Source organism: Anguilla anguilla, chromosome 4 (genome assembly GCF_013347855.1).
Source record: "Anguilla anguilla isolate fAngAng1 chromosome 4, fAngAng1.pri, whole genome shotgun sequence".
In the NCBI taxonomy this organism is placed as follows: Eukaryota; Metazoa; Chordata; class Actinopteri; order Anguilliformes; family Anguillidae; genus Anguilla; species Anguilla anguilla.
Genome location: NC_049204.1, coordinates 57818439 through 57841238, shown reverse-complemented (window position 1 = coordinate 57841238; position 22800 = coordinate 57818439). Strand labels below are relative to the sequence as shown.

Below are 22800 nucleotides of genomic sequence, written 5' to 3'. Positions count from 1 at the left end.
AATTTAGACGAGGACATTACGTATCTATCAGTGCATGAAAGAACACATATTGTTTCTTCTGTGTAAACAACTAATAAGTTTTTCAGTAGGCATGCTGGAAATGTTACGCACCGACAAGAAAAAATTATTGTTATGCCTGGAAAGATTGTTGCTTTAAAAGAAAATAATACATATATATTTTTTGCAAATAAGTTATTCACCTCCTTGGCTACATTAATCAATTTTCTACCATGCACTCGTGTCAGGTGCACCGCATAGAGCAATATGCCGGTTAATACATGTTGTCAAGACCGCTGTTTGCACTGGAAACCGCAACTATAGTAACTACATGGGTGAATATATGAGGCAGAATTGTCAGGTAATGTTTAAAACAAAATGCACAATAATGTATACGTTAATACGTATACATTATTGTAACTTAATGTTTCAGTCTAAGGCACATACGTGGGTTTACGCACAAATTTAAGTTACTGTAATATCATATCCCCCACGACAAACAGAATGGTTCAGTCCCTGGGAGCTTTAACCCTCAATTTTCAGTGGTAGTGAGTTGTAAAACCTAAAAAGGACGGTTCATTGGAAGCGTTCGGTGACATCATCAGAATTAAAGAGTAATATTTTTACAAAATAGTAAATGTACTTTGTCAATTAAAACAAAGCTTTACAATCACTGGCATGCAGTGAATCAACCTCCCCACCCTAAAGCGACTGGACAAGAAGGTAACGTTACGGTACGCTATCATATATATATATATTTTTTTCTTACCCCTTTTAAAAATCATTCAATTTTATCGGGATTTATTACCTAGATAATTGTCTTATGCTGGTCAGCTAATTCAAACATGACGGATAAAGCAGTTCATTGTGTAGTTAGCCAACTAGCCCGTTAGCCGTATCGGTCTCTTAACGTTTGCTACCCACTAATCTGGACGTTAGCCAAGTGGTGGCTAGCAAGCTAGCTACTGTATATGACTTGATTGCTAGCTGGCTGGAATAGTTGTGCTTATTTTCTAGGTACCTGGCGAGATATTTGTATACTACACGAAATCGTATTTATAGTTTAAATAGCTAATAGTTTAAATGATTCAAAGTCAATTTTATGATGCCAACAGCATTATTTCTATCACAGCGTCCTGTCTCGGTAGCTAACTAGCTACCAGTGACCGTGGGAAGCTAACGGCAGAGGGACTCGCTGGCTATGCATCAAATAGCAAACGTTATCTCATTCATGAAGACAACGTTGTTATCGGCTCGTTTACGAGACAGAGTCTGATAACCTTTTTCAGCATTAGCTAACGTTTTTAAAATAGATCTGCAAATACTCTAATATGGTCTTTCGTATGATATAGTAAGCTAAATGAATGTCCTAATAAATACAGTTTCAGCACAGTAGCTAAATGGTTAGCTGGCCAGCTAGATGCGCTCACTTAGCCTTTGATGACAAATGCCTATGCCTAGTTACGGCAGTACAGTACTTCACGTTACGATAATTTGGCTAGACTAGCTAGCAAGCAAAGTATGAATCTGCATCACTAGAAACACAAGCTTAAAATTATGTATGTGCGTTTTCATCCAATATATAGATACTCAGTTAGTTTGTCATTCTTAATTATGCACAAGAAATTATCCCTTTTGTTAGCCTTGCTATGTTGAACATTCATTGTGTCCGTGACCTGCTATTAATAGCCACCTCCTGGCTCCTTGCCTTGGCTTACCTCAGTCAGGCTGCATGAGTAAGGAATAGGCTACATTGATTTAACCAGTCGCTATAGAAATTTCATAAGGACTAGCTAGTTACAGTATTTTGACAGGAGTGTAAAGCAAGGCACATTATTGATTCAAATTCAAATACTTAAGATGCTGTCTCCGCGGTATCAATAGCCGTAGTTTAAATCCAACGTTTCTGGCCTTAGCAAAGCGTAAATTTGGCCTAGTCAGCTGACGGAAGGCTGTTCACGATAATGCAGGGTTTGACTGCAAGCTGGCTAAATCTCTCCCATTTTTATTACAATATAATTATAAAGACACACGTAGAAATAAGAAAGGACAATGAAGGGCATGTATTGTTTGTGAACAGTGAGCGAAAGTATAATACGAATAACGTTATGTTCAATTTGTTGTCATGATCTATATTGTCACGTAGTTAAAGGCAGTACAGCACTGTTATTTAATAATAAGTGATTATGGATAAAGCTCATGTTTATATGAAATTCTGATTTAACTAATGGACTCAGCACCAAAGCCGCATTTAAATCAAATCCCTGTAGAATGTAGCCTGTACATCACTTCAGTCAGTCTTCTTGCTTCAATATTAGCCAATAGGCTATATTGTAAAATTTCTGACTATAAAAACTTTAAGTGCTTCTTAAGCTATATTATTTTGTAGTTATTTTCTACCTGAAGGGTTTTAGCTTGTCGTGCCATATGAGAACTTCATGCATTTGTTTGTTGTTGTTGCAGAAGTCCTCTGTGCAATGATGGAACAATTTATGTTCAAATTAAGTTTACATATGTTTGAATGAATAGCCTAGCTGTATTAAATATATTTTTGAATTTGAGAAAACTATTTGCAGTTTTCTCATGTGTCCTGGAAAATCTGGAATTTTGTGATGTAATTTTACAGTCATGGAAAATGAGAAATTTTCCTAATATTTCTGGAAAATATTTTTAGTGTGTCATTATAGACCAAAATAGGTCAAAACTGCAGCTGGTGCTACCCCTCCCCATCCCCCCCGAGGTAAAGGACCAAAGTCTCCCCCTATTACAGGTGTAACATGCTCACATAAAATGTCCTGGAATATAATGTCTTGAAAACTGTTGTGTATTTTCAGTTTACTGACTATGCAATGAAGATCTGCAGGGACATGTAGGAACAATGACACAAATCCAATAAAAGTCTTTACCATTTTAGTCTCAAGATGTGCTTGAAATTTCCATCAACACCTTTCCCCCTTAACAGTATGCAGTGTGACTTCAGAAACAGCACTTCCTGTTCACACCGTTTGGTTGGAATTTTTTTGTACTAGAACAACAAAATTAATTGTGGTGTACTCAGACTTGAGAACCTGCCTGCTTATTTGTTGAAACCATTATTTCAATTAGCCTAAAACTTTACATTTTTATTTTGTAAATGCACTGCTACCAAATACCTACATATTAGCCTACATATTTTGAAGAGCTTTAATCATTTCTGATTGCATTTTGGGTATGCAGCTATAGAATTATTTAACAAGAACACATTATAACGGATTTACTGCTAATTTAACATAGAAATTTGAGATTTGAGACCAGGGTGCTCACTTTTACTGATCAAGCTACCTAGCAGCCCTTTTCTAATATTTCAGGTAAGAGGTTGGGGGGGTGGGGTCTTAGTCTTGTAATATTAAGGCTAAAAGGGAGAAACTAGCTAAAGTTTCCTGTGTATTAGCCTTCTTAAAAATAATTGAATGACTGTACACTGGGGCTATTTGCATTTGTGTGAAAAACATTGATTAGCTTCACTATTTAAGATTTACTGTTCAGGCTGTATGAATGACAGTTCCATTTCAAGTAGCTATTCATTCAGTCGAAATGTGTCCCTGATCAGTACAATTGGTTATCAAGCTAAAATGTGTAGTAACCACTTAGTGGTATTTACTAAAGATAAAATGAATCAAGGATTTTTTTTAAATTATTTTTTTTTAAAAAGCTCCTTGACATGAGAGCAAGTAGAGAAATTACAAATTAATCTTTATTTGGAAAAAAATGGTTTAAACGATCTGGGTGAAAATGTGTGATGTTCAAAACAAGGCTGATTTTCACTCATGAGAACTAGGTGAAATGACAGTGTTAGCCATGTCATATAGTAAAACGCAGAAGGCACATTGGAATCAGAAATTAACAATCTTGCTACTGTAAATTATACACTCAATGTCCCTGGCTAATGTAGAGAACTGCATACATATTTGGCTGATGTCTGTCTGTAATGTGGCGACCTGTATGGCATAAATGTACAGATAATCTGGATATCTTAATCAGTCCTGTGAGCATTAGTCTGTGCTTCATATAACATAATGCTGTAAATCTTAACATAATGTGGATATGATTATGGGCAGGCATAGACTTGTTTGGGAACAACATATTTCTTCTTTGAGTTGATTATCTGTTTTATTTGTATTTGTTATATTTGGTGAAGATATGTCAAAGTACAGTGCGCAAGAAAACCAGACAATAAGCATGAATTAAAGCAGAATATTTGTATGCAGAGAGTGAATCATAAAATGTGAACTAGTACCCAAGTAAGGAATGTAATGCAGTTCAGATGTAAGACTATCAATACAGCCAGGCCTCTATTTGTATATTAGGTACTTCAAGTGGTTGTTTTTGTATCACTATCCTGAAATAATATTAAGAGCTAATTTGTGACAGAGGCATTTAGGCCTAGGTTTTAGGCCTACGAGTTTACCACTAGAAATTATGATGTCCTAGTTCAATTTGAGGAAAAGAAGCTATACTAACATGAGCTAATCTGAACTCTATTTGATAAGAACTCTTGATGAAGTGTTGATCTAAACGTGTTCAACCTTTTCACTTGCACCAAATTGATTCTTTTTCAATCAGTCACAGGTTAATAATTTCAATTCACCTCATTTGCTGTTTTCACCGATATTGTATCTTGAATTCTCATGTCACCAACAAAATTTCTGCCTTTGTGGCCCATATCTGAGTATGTTGTTAAGAAATTCAGTTAAGAAATGTTGTGTAAGGAATAATGTCTTGCTTGTACTTACTATTATCAATACCTGTTTACTAGTAATGCACATGAAAAAGTAATTCTGTAAGCATTGTTTTTTTTTCAGTGTGTTAGGAATTAATTTAAGTCTATCAATACTCCTACCAGCTATATTAGACTCTCAAAAACACATGGGTATACCAGTACTGTAGATTTCTAATCAGTAAGGCTGGGTGTTTGCCACAGAAAATATTGGCTGTAGTCTTCGAGAAGTCAAAGGCAAATCTGTTGAAAATCACAGAAAACAAATGCATCTCCTTCATATACATTGGTACATGGACTGTTCCTTCCTTTCTTCACACTTGGCTTTCTGTCACTTTGGTAAAGGTTTATTTTGGTTTCATCTGTCCATAAAACTGTGTTCCATAACTCTTCTCTCTTAACTCTTATTTTTTGGCCAATTCTAATCTGGCCTTTTAAATCTTGTAACTGATGAGAGGTTTACATCTTGTAATAGCCTTAATAATTATGCTCTCATAGTCTTCTGCATATGGTGGCTTATGATAGTTGTCTTCCTTGGCCAACCTGTTGTTTTTTTTATTTATTTCTGAGTCCACGAGTGGTTTCTTTCTCTTTTAAGACTTTCCGAACTGCAGTCCTTGATGTGCCCAGTTTTTGTGTTATCCTTCTTAATGAATTCTTCTTTTTTTCTCAGCTTACAGATTAATTGTTTTTCAGCCATAGTTAGTTCTCTGGGCTTCATGGTGGTGTATGCCTCTGACTCCAAGTGTAATCTCCTGAGATGAAAACAAAGGCTAGACACTCACTGCTCTTTGATGTATTTTAAGTGGTGTTGGTGTCCTTGTCATCTAATTGCAGTTCCTTGCATCTCCAGTGGGCGGCAGTGTTGCAGGGAGTTCAGGCAGGACCACTTTCTGAAAGCAAAGGTTTTGTTATGTGACGTCCTAACATGGACATACGAGCCTAAACAAACCAAACGAGAACAACAGCATTGATTGGTTTATTGCGTCAAACGTTTTCATTGTTTGAGTGTTTTTCTGAGCACTGGGCTGTCCTTGTCTTTGTGGCATGCCTGTGTTTGGATTTCTGAACTCTTTCAGGAGCACTTTTCGTCAGCATGTTTTGCAAATTGGATTGGCTACCCATCTTCTTCAGCAACCTCTCCTGGTTATTGTTTACATATTCAAAAGCTCTGCCGTTCTCACAGTCTCCTTTCGTACACTGTTGTTCACCATAGGCACTGTCTTTGCACTCACACACAAAGAAGCCACTAGCCAGCCAGGCACAACGCGCACACAGACAAGATGACTCAGATGTATCATGAGAGGAGTTTTGACAGGGCAATGTTGAATGTAATGCTGAATACTGTAGCTAGATTCTGTAGCTTCCAAAATTCATACAGTTTGATAATCGTGGTTACGCACAGTTAATGGTGAAACCGGTTACTCGCAATATCCCTGGACTCAATATTTAGAATTGTCTTCATATTGCAATTAATACATTTATCAAGATAATGTTTCACATGCCACTTTATTTCAGGATAGATAGTATAGAGGAGAGTCATAATTACTAGTAGGCTACCTACATTCCTGTTGATCCCAATGATTGATGTCCTAATATTGAACCAGTAGTTGCTATGGCTACCTGAATGTTTTTCAATAGAAACAATATTTCTTGCTCATTTAGAATATATTTCGATCATTGGAAGTTCTGAAATGAATGTTCTTATAGTATTACTGTGGACATTTGCTCATAAATAGATTCACCTAAAACTTCTAAAAAAATGTTTTTTTAAACACTCCCACTCATTCCTGAATGCTTATTAATTTGCTTATAATGGATAGTTTAGTTAGGCAAAGCAAGTAGTTGACAGCTGGTTGTCTGCAACCTTTTGACTATGGGCCTGCTAATTATATCCCCATATTATGTAGCCTTAGCCGTGCCATCAGTTTAATTTTAGATTTTGGAGAAACCTAAACCTTATGTTGACTGGATTTGAATACCAAAGTAAGCGCAGCCATGACAATTTAAGAAGTGTTTCCTGAAGAGAAAGAGATGAATGATTATTCATTTTAAGACTCCGATCAAACGTGTTCATAGTACGGTCACAGAGAACAAGCAAGGGAAGCCGTAAACGAATAGCAATCAAACACAAAAGTATATTTAGTTATTATAACTACAGTATATGTAAAAATTATACAAGCCAAACAAAAATTCTCATTGTACACATTCAATTAGAATAGTGCATGCTCTTCCACTGCTCTTCTTTGACAACATATAGCCTACATGAGCAGTATGTCATTGTAGCACTTCATAATACTTGAGCAAATTATGAGTAGACATTTATAACTGACATATTACCAAACATAAGTGGTTATTTTGGTTTTGGTCACAAACAGTTTAATTCTGATTTAATTACAGCCATTGGAAGGATGGATGGATCTATCCTGGTAGGTAGAGGCAAGAAAGACAGCCTGTACAGTTTATAAAAGCCTGAAACATTTAGACATCTCAGTACTCCACAGAGAAGATTCAGTGCAAGCCCTGAAGCGAGAAAGCCCATTGTATTGTTCGAAGAGAGGCCTGTAAGGAAGGTTTGTCTGTGTCAGTGTGTGTAAGTGAAGGGAATACTTGTTCTTGTTTTGTCAGGCACTTGAATTGTCCCGCTCTGCACTGACTGACTCCACTCTCTAAGAGTGAAATGATGATGTTTATAGTACTTTGAGGTATGCTATGCTTCCAACTTTAATCTCAAGTTAGTAGCAACCAAGATATTAAAGGCACAACGTGTTTTGGAGGGATGAGCACCGGAAATATTAGCGTGTAATAGTAATGACACACATGAACGCATTCACCCGCATTCTCAACTGAATGGCAGTTCCTCTTGAAGATGAATGCTTGTTTATGGTGTTGAAATTACAATATACCTTTGGAACATGAGTATTATTATTTCGTAGTGCCTCATTTCAGCTTTGTGTCAGTAAGATGCTAAAATAAAGTGTGTTTTTACAAACCCACAAATACAGATCCTGAATTAATGGAAGAAATAGGCATTTGCTAGGGCCATGAACCACTGGTGAAAAAGATGTTGTCGTGAAATGATATTGCTATATATTTTTTAGAAATGCACTATTCATGTGAGTTCATCCAACTCTTTCACGCATTCAAACATTAAGGTTTCCATTCTGTAAAACACAAGCTGTTTCTTCCTAAGAATAGCCTATTTGCAAGCATTGGTCAGTGGTATTTAGATTGAAATGCCATCTGATGCTGTGAAACATAGAGCTCTGATTGACAAAACTATTTAGGTGCAAAAATAAAAAATCCATTTGGCAGTTGAAATGCCAGTCAGTTTCATCACGGACGGGGTCTGCCTATACCGCCTTTTACTCTTACGGAAAAGGCAATTTGAATGCAAATTGCCCTGTAGATCGACACATTGTAGGATAGAGACTTGTTTATAGTGGCAAAGAAGCTTATCTTTGTTTAGCGTTGTTCTTTAAAATTTAACCATCTATAAAGTACCTAAACATAGTATGATGTGATATACATAAACATGCTGTACTGTAATGCAGTGTGTGTGACCGTGATGGGCAGAGGGGAGAGGAGTTCTGAGTAACCTTTTCCTAAATTTGCCAGTTGGAGTCCGCTTCAATTCCAATCCCAATTCCACTTGCATGCTGTATGTCCTTTCTATGTATGCGTTGGCACTATATTGTATTTCACCAAGGTCAAACAGTGGGGAGATCAATTTCGCTGGCATATATTATGTCATGCAGTGTGAATATGAACCATCAACGGTTCGTTGTGACAGCAATTCGGTGTGAGCACTTCCATCAAGTGAAATCGTGAGTTACCTACACAAAGTGGTGTAGGCAATCAGCTTTTAAAGTATTTATTCAATTTATTAAATTCACTCTGTAGGTGTCAGGTTTCTCTAAAAGGGAAGTCTTCAGGTCCTCATAAGTAGATAACACAATGAAAACCTATTTTTACCCTAATCAGTATCACCCTGTTGTGATAATGATTAGTTCTTTTCTTACTCGATTCGAACAGAGAAAGTGGAACCTTATGCGGCCATCAGAGTTTGTTTGACACTTTCTTTGTTCAGAGGTTTATACTACATTAGATTAGATGTACTGCAGCGGGCACAGATACTAACCGATGAACCCCTCCAGCGTGGCAAGGAAGACAGAGTTTGTAAGATGGGGTCGCGGGGTCGCCCAGCACGTCGGCATTAATGAAATGGCGATCTGTCGTGCGTTAGCCACGCGGCTGCAGTTCAGGTTCACACATTCGGGGGCTGGGTGAACAGGGGGCTCCGACAAAGGGCCCATTCTGCGTTAGGTAGCGCAGCTGCGGCGACACGTTCTGAGCCGGCGTTCCGAGCTGTGTGTGCCAGCCGTCTGCATGGCCCATCAGGAAAAACAGCCACTGTCTATTTGGGCCATGTCCGAGTTGCACATTCCGTATAAATCCTTGTTTTTGGGGGAAATTGCCATGTCGTGGCAAGGACATTTTATTTGTCATTGGTACCAAGTAGGAAGTGTCCTATGCAAGGCGTAATTTAAAAAATCTGATTTAACGTCCTTAGTTCTTTGTCCTGACAAATTTGGCAATGACATCTGGCACACAGGAGAGAACATAATTCACTACTGGGCTTGGAACCACCATAGAAACAACACTAGCAGGTGTCTGAATGTGTTATTAAAAATTCTATTAGTTTTGCAAGTAATATTATGGGGAATATATGTGGGAATTCAGTGTTCAATTTATCGAGGTATTTTCCATAGTCAAAAAAAATTGAAGATGTGAAGTTAAAAGACTGTGGGTTCAAGAGCAATTAGAAGGCCGGACCGAAATTCAGATTAGCTCGGCTTTTGAAGGAAAATACTACCAGCACAAGAATGAAATCAAACTGTATCACTCCTGATGCTCAAAAAACAGTTTAATGATCGGTTTAATTTAATACTTCTATCGAGATCAGAATAATAATGGCAGATTTGTGGTTAGCAGTAGTGCAGTGGAATGGTGTAGGACTAGGATATTCAACAAGAGTTGTCTCTAAGGGATAACATAATGCATTTTAACCAGTTAGTCACAAACCGCATCAAATAGCCAGTTATGGAAATAGAGAATCAGTAGGACAAGAAATGAAAGTAAAACTGCAATAAAATGGGTGAGATGAAGTACAAAACCATCATGATTTAAAACTATTGCAAGGGTGCCCTCTTGTGGAAATAGTGTGAACGCATTCCCTGAGTGATATTTCACCAGATCAGAATGGAACTGTTCATTTTGTAAACGTATAAACAGCAGCGCGTTCCACCGTACTATAATCTTATTTCACGAGCTTGACAACGCCTGCATCTGATAGGCAGCGTCTGTCAGGTCATTGAATGGACCCTTGACCCCGCCGGTGAAAGAATCGCGCGCGTTTGAGACATCTCAGCCGAGGGCCCGGTGAGACTGGCGTCAGCGCGGAGCAGACGACCCCCGAGTCCACGGGGACGGTAAGAGAGTGCTCTGCGGCTCTTAGTGTTGGAGAAACAGGGCCATGGAGAGCTAATCGAAGCCAGAGCGCATGGATTTTTTTTTCCTCGGGAGTGCGGCTCTTGGAAGCAGCTAAGTGCGAGGGCTGAACAGAATCCCACCCTGGGGAGCGGCGGTGTCAGCAGTCAGCTCGTCATGTCTCCTGTCTGGTGTTGACATCACTGAAATGAAGGACAAAGAGCGCATCATATCTTCACAGTTGTCACTTATCCCTCATATATGAATCGAACCAAAGCAATTGGTTATCTTTTTTACTGCTTCGCCTTATTAAATGTTTTCTTTCTGCTTGTGTATGTATCTCTACCTTATTATGACTAATATACTGTTATTTTTTAACTCACCTAATTGTTTAAGGTGAACCGTTAGATATTAAGCATGTGTAAAGCATGAATCTACAATGTAATAGTCCATTCAATATTCTATAAACCCCAGTACAATATACTATAATAGAATTTTGCCATGCTGACTTGTTTTACATGAAATGGCCACCAGAGGATACTGTTGTTCTCTTTTTTAAAATCTGTTGCATGAATTAGCGTGTATCAGTGTTATTAAATGCAGGCAAATTGCAGAAGTGAATTTTTTAAATACTGTACACGGTCTGCCTATACTGTACCTTAATGAATTTGATTCATTTTAATTGAGGAGTGTAAAATATAATTTAATTGCTGCCCTTAGGAACGTTTTTTACAGCAGATGTATGCCGATGAAAGCTTATTTTCATAGCAACACCAGCAGCTATCTGAACTGAGTGTAGCAGAGATATATTTGAAGGTCAGATGAGTCTCTTGAGTGGACGGAAGATGGCCGATCAAGGTGAGCTGCAAAACATTGAACGGAGGGAAACAAACCCTTTGTCAGATGCAGCACCGGCATTAATATTTCACTATGAATCAAGCGGCTTTCAAAACACTAAGCGGGGCAGGGGATGTTACCCACTTCTTAGCAGGATATACAGCACCATTGGACATGACCCGCGTTCTTTTGAAACAATATTCATCACATTGATGGTCGGATATTTATTTGGGCTGCTGGTCGACTGGTCGCCCTCAGAACGTTCTCCCAGTTGCCTGAAGCGCTCTCCTCTCTACCCTGGATTAGGGCTGTAAAAGCTCTCATTCCACAGCTGACACCAGACATTTTCCTCTGGTCTGCTAAGTACTCAATGGTGGAGCCTCCCATTAATTCAGTTTTTGTGTCCTCTGTCTCTCTCTTGTAAAGGCCAGAAAGGAGATCCTGCAGGTTCTGCCGGCTGCGATGGTGCCAGAAATTCATTAAGACAGGGAAGACAGAGTCCATCGGCAGAGGCCTGTCTGCAGTCCTAACAGCCTGGCAGAAAATTCAGCCCGGGCCTTTGATCCGTCAACCCGTGAGATGCCCTCCCTCCCCAACGATGGAGGTGAGTTTGACACCGCTCCTAAGGCCTGTCACGCAGGATTACTTAACTCGGACGTTACCAGGTCTGGAACCACGGTAACTCGGGCTGACAATGAGTGACGAGTGACGGAAAACAGTCACCTCCAGCTCAGTGGAGCTGGGGCTCTTCAGCCCGTCTATTGCTGCTTCCCTGCAGCGTTTGGTAAATGGGCTTTCTGATGGTGCGCGTTTCTGCTTCGGTCCCCCCCCACCCCCCACCCCCCACCCCCTCTGCCGCTAATCGTGCTCCATGATCTCTCTGAATGTGGTGTGATTCCTTACAGAGGATCAAGGAACATCCCCCGTGAACCTGCCGTCTGCTCTGTCCTATCAGAACGGGGGGAAGAGGAAGGTCCGCACCAAGAAGAAGAAGAAGGGATCCATCTCAGCCAACGTGGCAGGAACCAAATATGAGATCGGTACGCAGTCCGAATCTATTTTAACACTGCAGTGGTGGCCTGGGTTATTACCCCCTTGGCTAAAATGAACTAAAATGATGTTGAGTGGATTTAATTGGCCATCATTTTTTTTAAAGCCTGGAGTCCAGAGTTGGCTGTTTTACAGGCTTCTAGAAAACCTTAAATGTGTTTTCTGGGTTGTCAATTTCTGTGTTGCGTAAAAGCTGGTCCAGATCGTGGTCACCCTTTGATCACTGCAAGAGTGAAAGGGTGTTTTTAAAATAGCACGGTGAACTTTAAACTTGCCCACCCAAGCTTAAAAACAAAGAGAAACATAACCAGTCTAGTCTTTAGTGCAAAACATTTAATTTTATCACTTGAGACCCCACAGAAAAAAAGCACAAGTATTTATACATTATATTGAATGCCCCTGGTAACGTAAGTTTCAGCATATTAAAATATGTGGTTCTTGAGATTAAGGCCAGAGACTCATGTCCCACTACAAAAATGAATTGCCAGATTTTTGGATGTGTGACTCCAGATTTCTACAGTACATATCTAAAAGCGATAAAATGTAGTTTAACAGTATCGTTCAGGGTTTCGCTAACAAAAGCGCTAGACCTTCTTTGTTGACTTCAAAAGGACAGGAGTGAGTGATAATTTACATTGGCGGCAAATTCTAAAATGGAGGGTGTAAAACGGCTGAATAAGCCTTCCTTAAGTATAAATTGCGCCACGGTATCTCAAGGGGTAAGCCGCAATGCAGCTGAGTGTGTAGTCAGCAGCTGAGACAAATAGTTTGAAAAAGGCTTTTGAGAAGTGAAAATAGATGCATTTAATCCAGCTGTCATCTAATGCACTGCGTAGAACACTTCATGTAGCCTTTCTCTCTTTAAACATCAGTTAGCAGTGGTTGAGAAAACAAAGGCTCAAGCAAGAAAGAGGACTACTGGCACCAGTCGATTATTTCATCACGCGAAAGCTTAATGAATCAACAATTTACCTCAGATTTTGTCAGACACGTTCATGTGTTCAACATTGTTTAGTTTTTGGTAAGCTTTTGTGAGATTAATTAGGTGTATGTTTGCAAAATGGCATGAAACATTTAACACTGGTCTAATTGGTGCCGCCTTTCGAAACATAAAAAACGCAATTCCGCAGCATTAGGTATGGCATCTCGTAGCTTTCGAAGACTTTCAAGAAATTAATTAATACCTTATTTCGTTAGGGCATATGAATTTTTCATTAGTCACTGAATAATGAATAGTTATTGGATTAATGTCTGAATAGGTGGGCCACCTGCCTCTCTTACTTTCAGCTTTCACTGGGATATAAATGCATTACGCTGACTTAATTTATCTTTCTGAAACGTGTTATAACTTACTGTGTTGCCGGGCTACTGCATATTGCTTTGAGAAGCAAATGAGTTTTGAAATTGATACCTTACTGTAAGGACGCGTGAATGTCTATGTCCTTGAACAATGCAGAATAGTGAGGTTCAATACATTCTTAAATAATGTAGTTTCATTTGCTTTTCTGTTATTTAAAAATAGAATTTAATGCGTGTGTGCGTCGCTGTGTGTGTGCGTGTGTGTGCATATTTACACACACAATCACGCACACACATTTATAAATTAGCATTACGGCAACCATTTTACTCTGCATATTTCAGTAATTGAGAAGCACTTAATTGTATCTATGTATGTAAAGCTTACCAATTTTGTTGAGTGGATTTACATTTAGATGCATATATGCTCTATTCAGACTGAAAATTTTTAAGAATCTGCACACAAACGTTTTTCGCAGTAATGGTTCTCACGAGAAGTAATAACTGTGTTTTGCAAACAAATGTTTGGTTAATGACTGATCAGTAAGGGGTGCTCCTGCTCCTCAGTGCGCATCGTGATCGGGGAAATGGCCTTCCTGAAGACCAGAGACGAGGACGAAACGGCCAACCTCATCTGGAACGACTCTGCGGTGCAGCACGAGAAAATCGCTGAGCTCAGGAACTACCAGGTGCTACACGTCCGTTTACATCTGCGACCCTCTTTGCAGAATCACGCTGTGCCTTATTCAGATGCAGGAAGGGCTGTTTTAAAGCCTTATTTCCTCAGCTTTAGGTTGTAGGGAGCTAGACAGAAGAGAGCGTAGTTACATGTACCTGTTATGGCATCCCACGCACTCTAGGTGGCGTTGCCGTAATCTTGTGTGGGTGACAGGAACGTCAGCCGCTTCAAACTTTCAGAAGCCCGTATTTAAGGTAGCTGTGATAAAACTTTTCTCCCGGTAGCAGAGCAGCACAGAACAATGCGCTGAGCAAAGAATTATGGGTGGCTTGGAGGAGGGGACCAGCATGCGGACGGAAAACAAATGCCCGCTAGACAAGCTCTTGATCTCGTCCCACGCTGTGCTGAACACCCGTTTGCCTCGCACGAAAACAAAGCGATGGAACATGAAAAGGCGCAAGGACGCGGGCGGGAGCCGTAACCTCGTTTGGGCGCCTGCCAAGCGGCTGCCGGCGGTTTCCGAGGGTGAGCGGCGCCCGAGGACCGGTTAACTGCGCGGTGAGCGGGGAGCGCCACCCGGTGGTGCGGGCGCCCGGCGGCGGCATCGAGCCGGGTGACGCCAGGTGAGCCACGCCGCGCCGTGAAAGTCGCGCAAGGTGAGGGCCCCCGCGAGGGGGGGGGGGAGGGGCCAGCGCGGGGCTGGCTCGGTGCCAGCACCGGAAGCATCGTCCCTCCCTCCACCGTGCCCGTCCCCGGTCCCTGGGGTGGAGCGTCCCGGGGGCGCCGCCTCGCTCTCCCACTGCTGCGCAATGCCGGCCGCCCCGCCCCGCCCCGCCGCCGCTCCCGTTACTTCAAAGCGGCCGACGCCTCGCCACCCGCGCTCAACCCAACGCGGGAAGTAACAGCAAGACCGGCTTCCGTTCCCCGTGAATCACCTGCGGCTTTTCATCTGTGCTTCGGATACGTCTGTGACATCGTCAATGAACCGCGCGGAGATGTCACAGAAAGTGCTGCTTCGTGCCATTCATTATTTCGCTCTTTAGTTTCCCTCCCAGCCCTCTCTGTTCTCGCCCCTTCCCAAAAGGCAGCCCCACCCGCGTAACGCTATTGTCGCGGGTTAAACGAGGTGTCGTTTAAAGTTTCTGAATGTGTCAAATTAATTCAGTCGCCCCCCAAAGTCGAGATAATTGCGCCCGCGATCTTGAGGTATCGAGCGGAATTAGAATCTCCATCCTTTTCCACCTCCTAGTGGTTTATCAGAGAGCCCGTGGCGGGCCTACCTCCTCGCACGTTTGAAGAGCGAACGTTTTCCGACGCGTTCGGTGAGAAAAGAACGCTTGTGGAGGGCTCTGAAACGAAGCGTCGGTTGAAAATGTTTCTATTCGCTCTGCGCTCAGGGCTCTCACCTGCCTCCGCGGAGCTCGCCATCGATTCCTCTTCTTTCGCCCGTTTCGTTTACTCAGACAGCGAGGATCGATTTAAATCATTGCTCAGTCAGTGGGCGCGTAGCTTTGCAAAGAAATAAAGGAGAAAAAAAAGAAAAGAAAGCAAGGCGCTCCAGGCATCGAACACCTCGGGTTAAGATTAGAAAATGCCCGAACGCCATAATGCCTTTCCGACAGCAGCGCGCGCATGGAAACGGATGCGGAGAATTCAGTTTTAATTACACGCGTTTCGTCATTCGCAAAACCCTGGGTCTGTTGACAAAAAACACACATGTTCATTCCTGTATCTGTCCTTCGACTGGTGTGTGCGTGCAGTGTAAATATATAAACATATACCTGCGCATATACAAAGCATATAAATAATTTGTTTTTCGCCCTAATGCTTTTCACCCGCTGTCTTTCAGCTTGATTGTGAGAGTTCTTGAGGGTCTCAGGGTCCTAATTACTGCGGTCTCATTCGGGTAATTGTGAATTCCTTTCACAGTCTGTAAAACGCGCCTCCTTTTCTTTCCCACTGATTTACTCGGAAAGTTTGCTGTCAAGCCGCAGTTCATAGGAGCCTAATTAACGTCGCTGTTCAGCCTCATTTGGTCAAAGAATACGGAAAGCTAGGTTTCTTTTTCTTTTTTTACCCCTCTTTTTTTTTTTTGCATTCAAAGCAATTCATTCATCTGTCACTGCCTACAATTGCAGGGTCTTCGGAGCAGAACCAATTACTTTGCCCCTAGGAGTAGAAATTGATCGGCTTTTTTTCCCCTTTAAATTAAAAACGATGTGGTAAACTAAATAAGGGTTAAGAAAGGTCTCGCAGTCACCTTTTGTTTTGAGTCCATAATTGGGCATAAATGTCAGAACGTTGTAATCCAACTTGAGGTTTTGTGCTTTTACATTGCGTCTTTAAAAAACGAATTTATTTATTTATTTATTTATTTTTGCGGTGGGGAAGAAACGACTTAATAGGTTTAACGGGTGTTATTATTCCTTTGTTTCCCGCCGCAGAGAATTAACCATTTCCCGGGAATGGGCGAGATCTGCCGGAAGGACTGCCTGGCACGGAACATGGCCAAGTAAGCCGCCGCCGCCATCGTGCAGATTATGGGCCGGGCGTGTCCAGGGCTTTGCCGGGAATGTTTATTTTTTCGGCAAATAGACCCGTGGTGGGGTGTGTGTCGCTGCCGGGGCCGCGCCCACGATCCCCCCCTCTCTCTCTCTCTCTCTCGTGCGCAGAATGATAAGGAGCCAGCCGCAGGAGTACGGCTTCATCCCCAAAACCTGGATATTCCCCGCCGAGTACACCCAGTTCCAGAACTACGTCAAGGAGCTGCGGAGGAAGCGCAAGCAGAAGACCTTCATCGTCAAGCCCGCCAACGGCGCCATGGGTCACGGGTAGGTCACGGGCGGAGAGGGGGCGTCCGTCCGCCCCCCCCGCAGTGAACGATGGCCGCCACACGGCCCATCCGCGGGAGTAATGCGCCCGGTCTAAATTGAGTAATTCTGCGGTAAGACCAAAAGCCATTCTTACGCCAGACCTCATTTTCATTCCCCCCCCCACCCCCACCCCCCATCCATCCATAAATCCACGGCAAGGACGCAGTCATGGGCAGCCCATTCCCCGAAGGTCCCGGCTCGTCATTATCGAGTCCCCTTATCGGGCGCCATGGAGACCCGGCCAGACTATAAATAGGATGCGCAGACCTGCGCCGTTATGTTACTATTCCGTCTTTACTATAAAAGATCCTGGCGAATCCCAGCCAAAGTCGGTTAACATATCAGGTCAAGCATTGCCAAAAGCACTGATCTAACAAAATCGTTTTTTTTCTGCAGGTTTTCATTTTTAGCAGGGGAGAGACAAAGCGTTATTTCAGTTTACAGGCCAGTGACTGATCAGATAGCATTAACAGCACAGCGCTTTGAAAGGGCCTGCAAGAGAAATAGAATTAGAAGCAGCACAGATGCCATTCGGTATACAACTACGGAATATCTATTAGCCGAAATTGTCATTTACCATAACTTTATTAGCATGTGATTTATGACAATGATGTCACTGGACCGATGCCATGGTTGGAGGGGTGTCTGTGCAAGTTATTTCTTTTATGAAGAGCCACTGGGCTCAGAAAAAGGGAGGCGCCTCATTGTCTTTGAGGTTGTGAATATAGATGGGGTTGTTTTCCAACAACAGAACCTTTTCTGCCGGGGGTTTTAATGCGTTTCGTTTAGGATCGGGGCTAACAGATGTGCAGAGGACTTGGGATTGGCCGGGATTCTACCATTTTACTGCGCTTTGAGCATATGAGCATTATGGTACAATACGCTGCGATTTATCAACGAATAAAAGTCTCTATGGGCTAAATTATTCCACTGCATTTAGAGACTGAATGATGATTTAAGCTGAGTTTGGTATAGGCTTTTGGAGGAGGATGAAAGATTAAATTTGAAAACTCGTCGCACGATGGAGGAAATTGAGTTACATCTTCCTCTGTAATTTGTTTTCAGTCTGAAAACTAAATGAAGTTATTGTTTGTGTCTGAAATGAAGCTTGTTAAAAAGCATTGGGTTTACATACAAGATTCCCAATGGTGCCAAATTAAACAGCCACTTTAAGTGGGTTTTGATTACCTGACATTAGTGTCTCATCAATCATGTCCTGTAATTTACTGCTATAGCGACGAAGATTTTTAACCCTGTCTAGACCTTCTATACGTTCAAATAAATACACGACTCAGCCATAGATAATTCTTTTGGTGCTGAATTTTGATGCAGCAGACAGAATCATTTCTACCACAGGGACGAGGGTCATGACTACTACAAGTAGCTGGTTATTGGGAAAACTAATTTTCCCAATTTACATCACATCATATCAATTTATTATTCATTCAACGTTTAGTCCTCCCTCTCTGGGCAATATACATGTATTTAAGCTTCTATTTTAATGGAGTTGTAGTTCAGTATCTGCACAGATGGTCAAATCATGTGGAATCTGAGACAATTACAATTAGTTATTGCTCAGGGGGACTGGGCTTTGTGCTCAGTGGATGAATCCTGTCTCATTGGGAGACCTGTTGCATGCTTGGTAATTTCTAAAGTTTGTTCTTGGCCCCGTGCACCTGGGAAGATAATTGATATTTATTGCTTTTAGTGGTGAAGGTCTCTGTTCCCTTGCCATTACGTATGCTTCTATGCTCCACTCAAATCAACTGATGTGTGGTGTATTCAAATTGAAAAGAAAACAAAGCCAGAAACAGATATTTCTAAAGTACTGCACTCAGAAATCGGCCTTGTTGGAGTGTGTGTGTAGTCCACCTTTGCCCTTCTGCTTATTTTTCCTGCTGAATACCTGTGACAAGAGGCTGAAGCAGTGTCATTTTTTCAGCAGCAGAAAAGGACCTGCTTGTCTGCCCTTATTATCACGTACATAGTAAGTAAGTAAGGAACCCCATAGAATAGCTTCGAGTGTAGTCATTTACGGTGGCTAGCTGTGGGGGCCCATATCGCTGCTTTAGCCTTTTAGTTTGGATTTTGTTTAACTATTCTCATGCGCGTGACGACTGATGAGAGATGGGGTCGTTCGTGTTCCCCCCTCTGCAGGATCTCCCTGATCAGAAACTGCGAGAAGCTTCCGGCCCAGGACCACTTCATCGTCCAGGAGTACCTGGACAAGCCCTTCCTGATGGAGGGCTACAAGTTCGACCTGAGGATCTACATCCTGGTCACCTCCTGCGACCCCCTCCGCATCTTCCTGTACAACGACGGCCTGGTGCGGATGGGCACGGAGAAGTACCACGTGCCCAACGAGTCCAACCTGGTGAGGGGGGAGCGCCGAGCACCAGATGCCTCGTTAAAGACCGGGTCCCCCGACGGGGCCCCCCGGCACCTGCCGTGGCCCACTTTGACACATGCTCCAGATTCTCTTACACGCCGCCGCCCGCTACTTGAGAGCGATGCGTGACAGAGCGAGATTAATGAAGGATCACACAGAGCCCAGCTACCAGCGCTAGGTATCGGATAGCTAAGAGGGCGTCCGCTCGAGGCCCAGTTCTTGCAGGAAGTGCGGTCGGGTTTCTGAACGTCTGTTGTAAATACTGTTCGAGCTGCCCTGTCTAAGACTAACGAGTCGAAACAACAGCTTAAACAAAAAAAAAAGTGCACGTGAGGAAGGTGAAAAGTTAATTGTCTTCGGTGGTTGCGATGATTTCCGGCAGCAGGTGTAGAGGCAGATGTTGCCTGCTTGTCCGTTTCAGCGTTTCGTCTCGTTTCCTCTCAGAATCAGCTGTACATGCACCTGACGAACTACTCCGTGAACAAACACAACGAAAACTTCGAGAGGGACGACACGGTGGACAAGGGCAGCAAGAGGTCCATCGGCTGGTTCACGGAGTTCCTCCGCACCCACGACCATGACGTGGCCAAATTTTGGGGCGACGTTTCGGTAAGTACACCGGCTGAATTTGCCGGTGTTTTAAGATGACAAGTGTTGCAAAGGTGCCTAGAATTCTCCTGAAAAAAATACCACTATTACATCAGCATTATACCTACCAAACATGCATGATTTAATGGCTGTCAGAATGATATAGCATCACATGTTTGTATATTTGTATTACACATATTTGTTCTAAGTATGCTAAGGTATTAATCATTTTCAGTTTATAGTGTACAATGTGTAATAAGTAGCGTTTATGGCGGTGGTGAGATATGTCTGCTTGAGATTTATGCACCTCTTTAGACTACAACTGGAGCCAGTACCTAATGAAAGCTTAACACATGTGAAATATGGGGGGTCTGGTATTGTCATTCTAATTTAATTTAAACCCTGACACTACTATGCTAATTTAATTCCTGTAGGGAGGGACCTTTGAGTGGGCCAGTAGCAGTGGGCTACAGCAAACCACACATACACACACGTACACACACACACACGCGCACACACACAAACAAACAAACAAACAAACACACACACACACACACACACAAACACATCCCCCCCCCCCCCCGTTGGTGGACACCTGTGGCTCCAGGCCGGGGCCCAGCGCTGCGGGGCTGCTGGTGCGGTCCTGCTCTCCCCCTGCTCCCCTACAGGATGCCAGCTCCTCTCCTCTCCCCCCCCCCACCCCCCTGCTGTGCGCTGGCGATACAGACCAAAACCTGTCTGCTCTCTCCAGGGGCGCTCCTGTCCACCCCGGGGCCGATAGGGGATTTGGGCTGACAGTTTCAGGCCACCGGCACACACACACACGCGCGCGCGCGTGTTTCGATGCCGCGCCTCCGGGATAAGGCCCGACGGAGCCGGTGGAGAAACATCGCCCGTCGCGTGGCGCGAACCTCCGTCGCTCCGCTATTCAATTTACACGCTGCCCGCTCGCCGTTCAGCGCGTCCCCGATCGAGTCGGGGTCAGCAGCGGGCGGCTCGCGGGGGGCGTTTGGGTGGCGCGAGGGGGGGAGGGGGGGCGCTAACGAAATAATGCGGCGCCGCGTAGCACGTAGCGCACGGCGGGGCGCTGACCTGAGGTGCTCTTCCGCAGGAGCTGGTGGTGAAGACCCTCATCGTGGCCGAGCCTCACGTCCTGCACGCCTACCGCATGTGCCGCCCCGGCCAGCCACCAGGGAGCGACAGCGTCTGCTTCGAGGTCCTGGGCTTCGACATCATCCTGGACCGCAAGCTGAAGCCGTGGCTTCTGGAGGTGTGTAGGGGGAAGGGGAGGACTGTGCTACTGCGTTTATACGAGTGTATATATGTACGTGTGCATCATGTGTTCTGCATGACTCACACATGCTTCTCTGTAGATCGGAGTTGTTCATTTTGTCTTTAATAGTAATTGCACACAGCAGGACTAATGATCCCTTTAAACGCACATGCCTAATGGTTGGCAGCCCTCAAAATAATTTTTTTTGTTGCATTTATTGTGGACTTGATGTTGTGGATTGTGCACTTGTATTTGTATTGCTATTTCCTGCCTTTTTAAACATGCCTGTTATGACGTCATATGCTGTTCACTTCACAGTGGTCACTGTTCAAAGCGTCCCTACCAATGTAGTGCCACTAGTTATTTTCTGAAAAGCTAACACTGCCTGTGTGCATTATTGAGTTAGATAAGTAGTTAGGGAGGCACTGACACAACACACATCTATTTGTAAATACTTATGATTGATGACTATGAGAAAATGTAATTGAAGTATTAGAGTATCACTCTATTTCAAGCTTTGCAAACTGATCAGGATGTATCGCGGGAGCAGGCAGTGTCAGCTGTGGGGATTTATATGGCGAGATATAAATATCAAACGTAGTCAGTATATGTGTGAGGCCATAAATTAAGGTCACACGGTTGAGGGGAAACAAATGTGGGTTATATGAGCCGTGCCTTTAAGCGTCGGCTAATTCTGCCTGTGACGAGTGCTATTTCTGATCCACCTCGCCAGATGCACCTTCAGAACGTCAGTCAGAAATACAGGTTCACCAGCCGCGCAGCGCCGGCAGTGCAAACCTGACATCTGTGCATCCGTGCAGTTGCCATTTGCCAGGGAAATCCAGGCCAGGTTTTCCATCTCCCCGGACCGAAGCAGCCAGTGGAAGCCTGACCTAAATCTTTAAACCCAAAGAGCCGGGTGTTAGTTTTTTTTTTTTTTCTTTTTCATTTCGCCCCTTTTTTGGTCTTCCCTCCCCCTCCTCCCCCCCCCCCCCCCCCCAAACCATAGACTGAGCAGAGGATCTTGGATACCTTTGTAATAGCTTTGTTTTCACCGTCGCGCGCAAAAAAGCGATTCTCTTTAAAAAGCCGTCGACCGAAAACCGCCTAGTTTCCCGTGACCGAGCGACGAAAGGGCGCAGAGCGAGATGTGCTCGGTGGCGACGGCGGCTCGCGAGCGCACGGCCCCCTCGCGCGAGCGGGTGCACGCAGCCGTGGACGCAGCTGTTACACTCTGCCGCTAACGATCCCCGCCCCGCCATAACTCTCGTCAGTTAACGTCCTCGCAGGTTCCGCGCGGGGCGCGGCGGCTCCTCTTTCACGCTACATTTGCGGCGGCGCCCGTTCGTTCCCAGGAATCCGCAGACGTTTACGAGCGAACCGCGCAGCGTCTTGGACGTGCTAGGCCGACGACTGTTTGTTCGCCTCCTTAGCAGGTGTCTGCCTCTGTGTACTTTGTGTCGCGTTCAGTGTCGCGTTCAGCGCTCATTCCTGAACCTGTTATTGCCTGCTTCGCTTGCGGTGCTTCAATCTGTTATTCCATTGTCTCAAATAGATTCCCCCAAATGGCAA

The 22800-nt window shown here is 43.5% G+C and overlaps 1 protein-coding gene across 3 annotated transcripts in view; it reads left to right on the top strand.

Moving 5' to 3' along the window:
* The first annotated feature begins 515 nt into the window (after positions 1-515).
* Positions 516-22800, top strand: part of ttll7 (tubulin tyrosine ligase-like family, member 7) — a 47407-nt gene continuing 25122 nt past the window's right edge. The window contains exons 1-9 of one of the 3 annotated variants that reach the window (XM_035416190.1): positions 516-720; positions 11507-11684; positions 11986-12120; positions 13994-14115; positions 16550-16617; positions 16778-16936; positions 19136-19352; positions 19812-19976; positions 21067-21225. In XM_035416190.1, the coding sequence (XP_035272081.1) occupies positions 11660-11684; positions 11986-12120; positions 13994-14115; positions 16550-16617; positions 16778-16936; positions 19136-19352; positions 19812-19976; positions 21067-21225 (1050 nt within the window). In that variant the 5' untranslated portion in view covers positions 516-720; positions 11507-11659. Of the gene's footprint in view, positions 732-11506; positions 11685-11985; positions 12121-13993; positions 14116-16549; positions 16618-16777; positions 16937-19135; positions 19353-19811; positions 19977-21066; positions 21226-22800 lie in introns of all 3 variants that reach the window. The other 2 variants (XM_035416191.1, XM_035416189.1) reach the window with 2 other exon arrangements.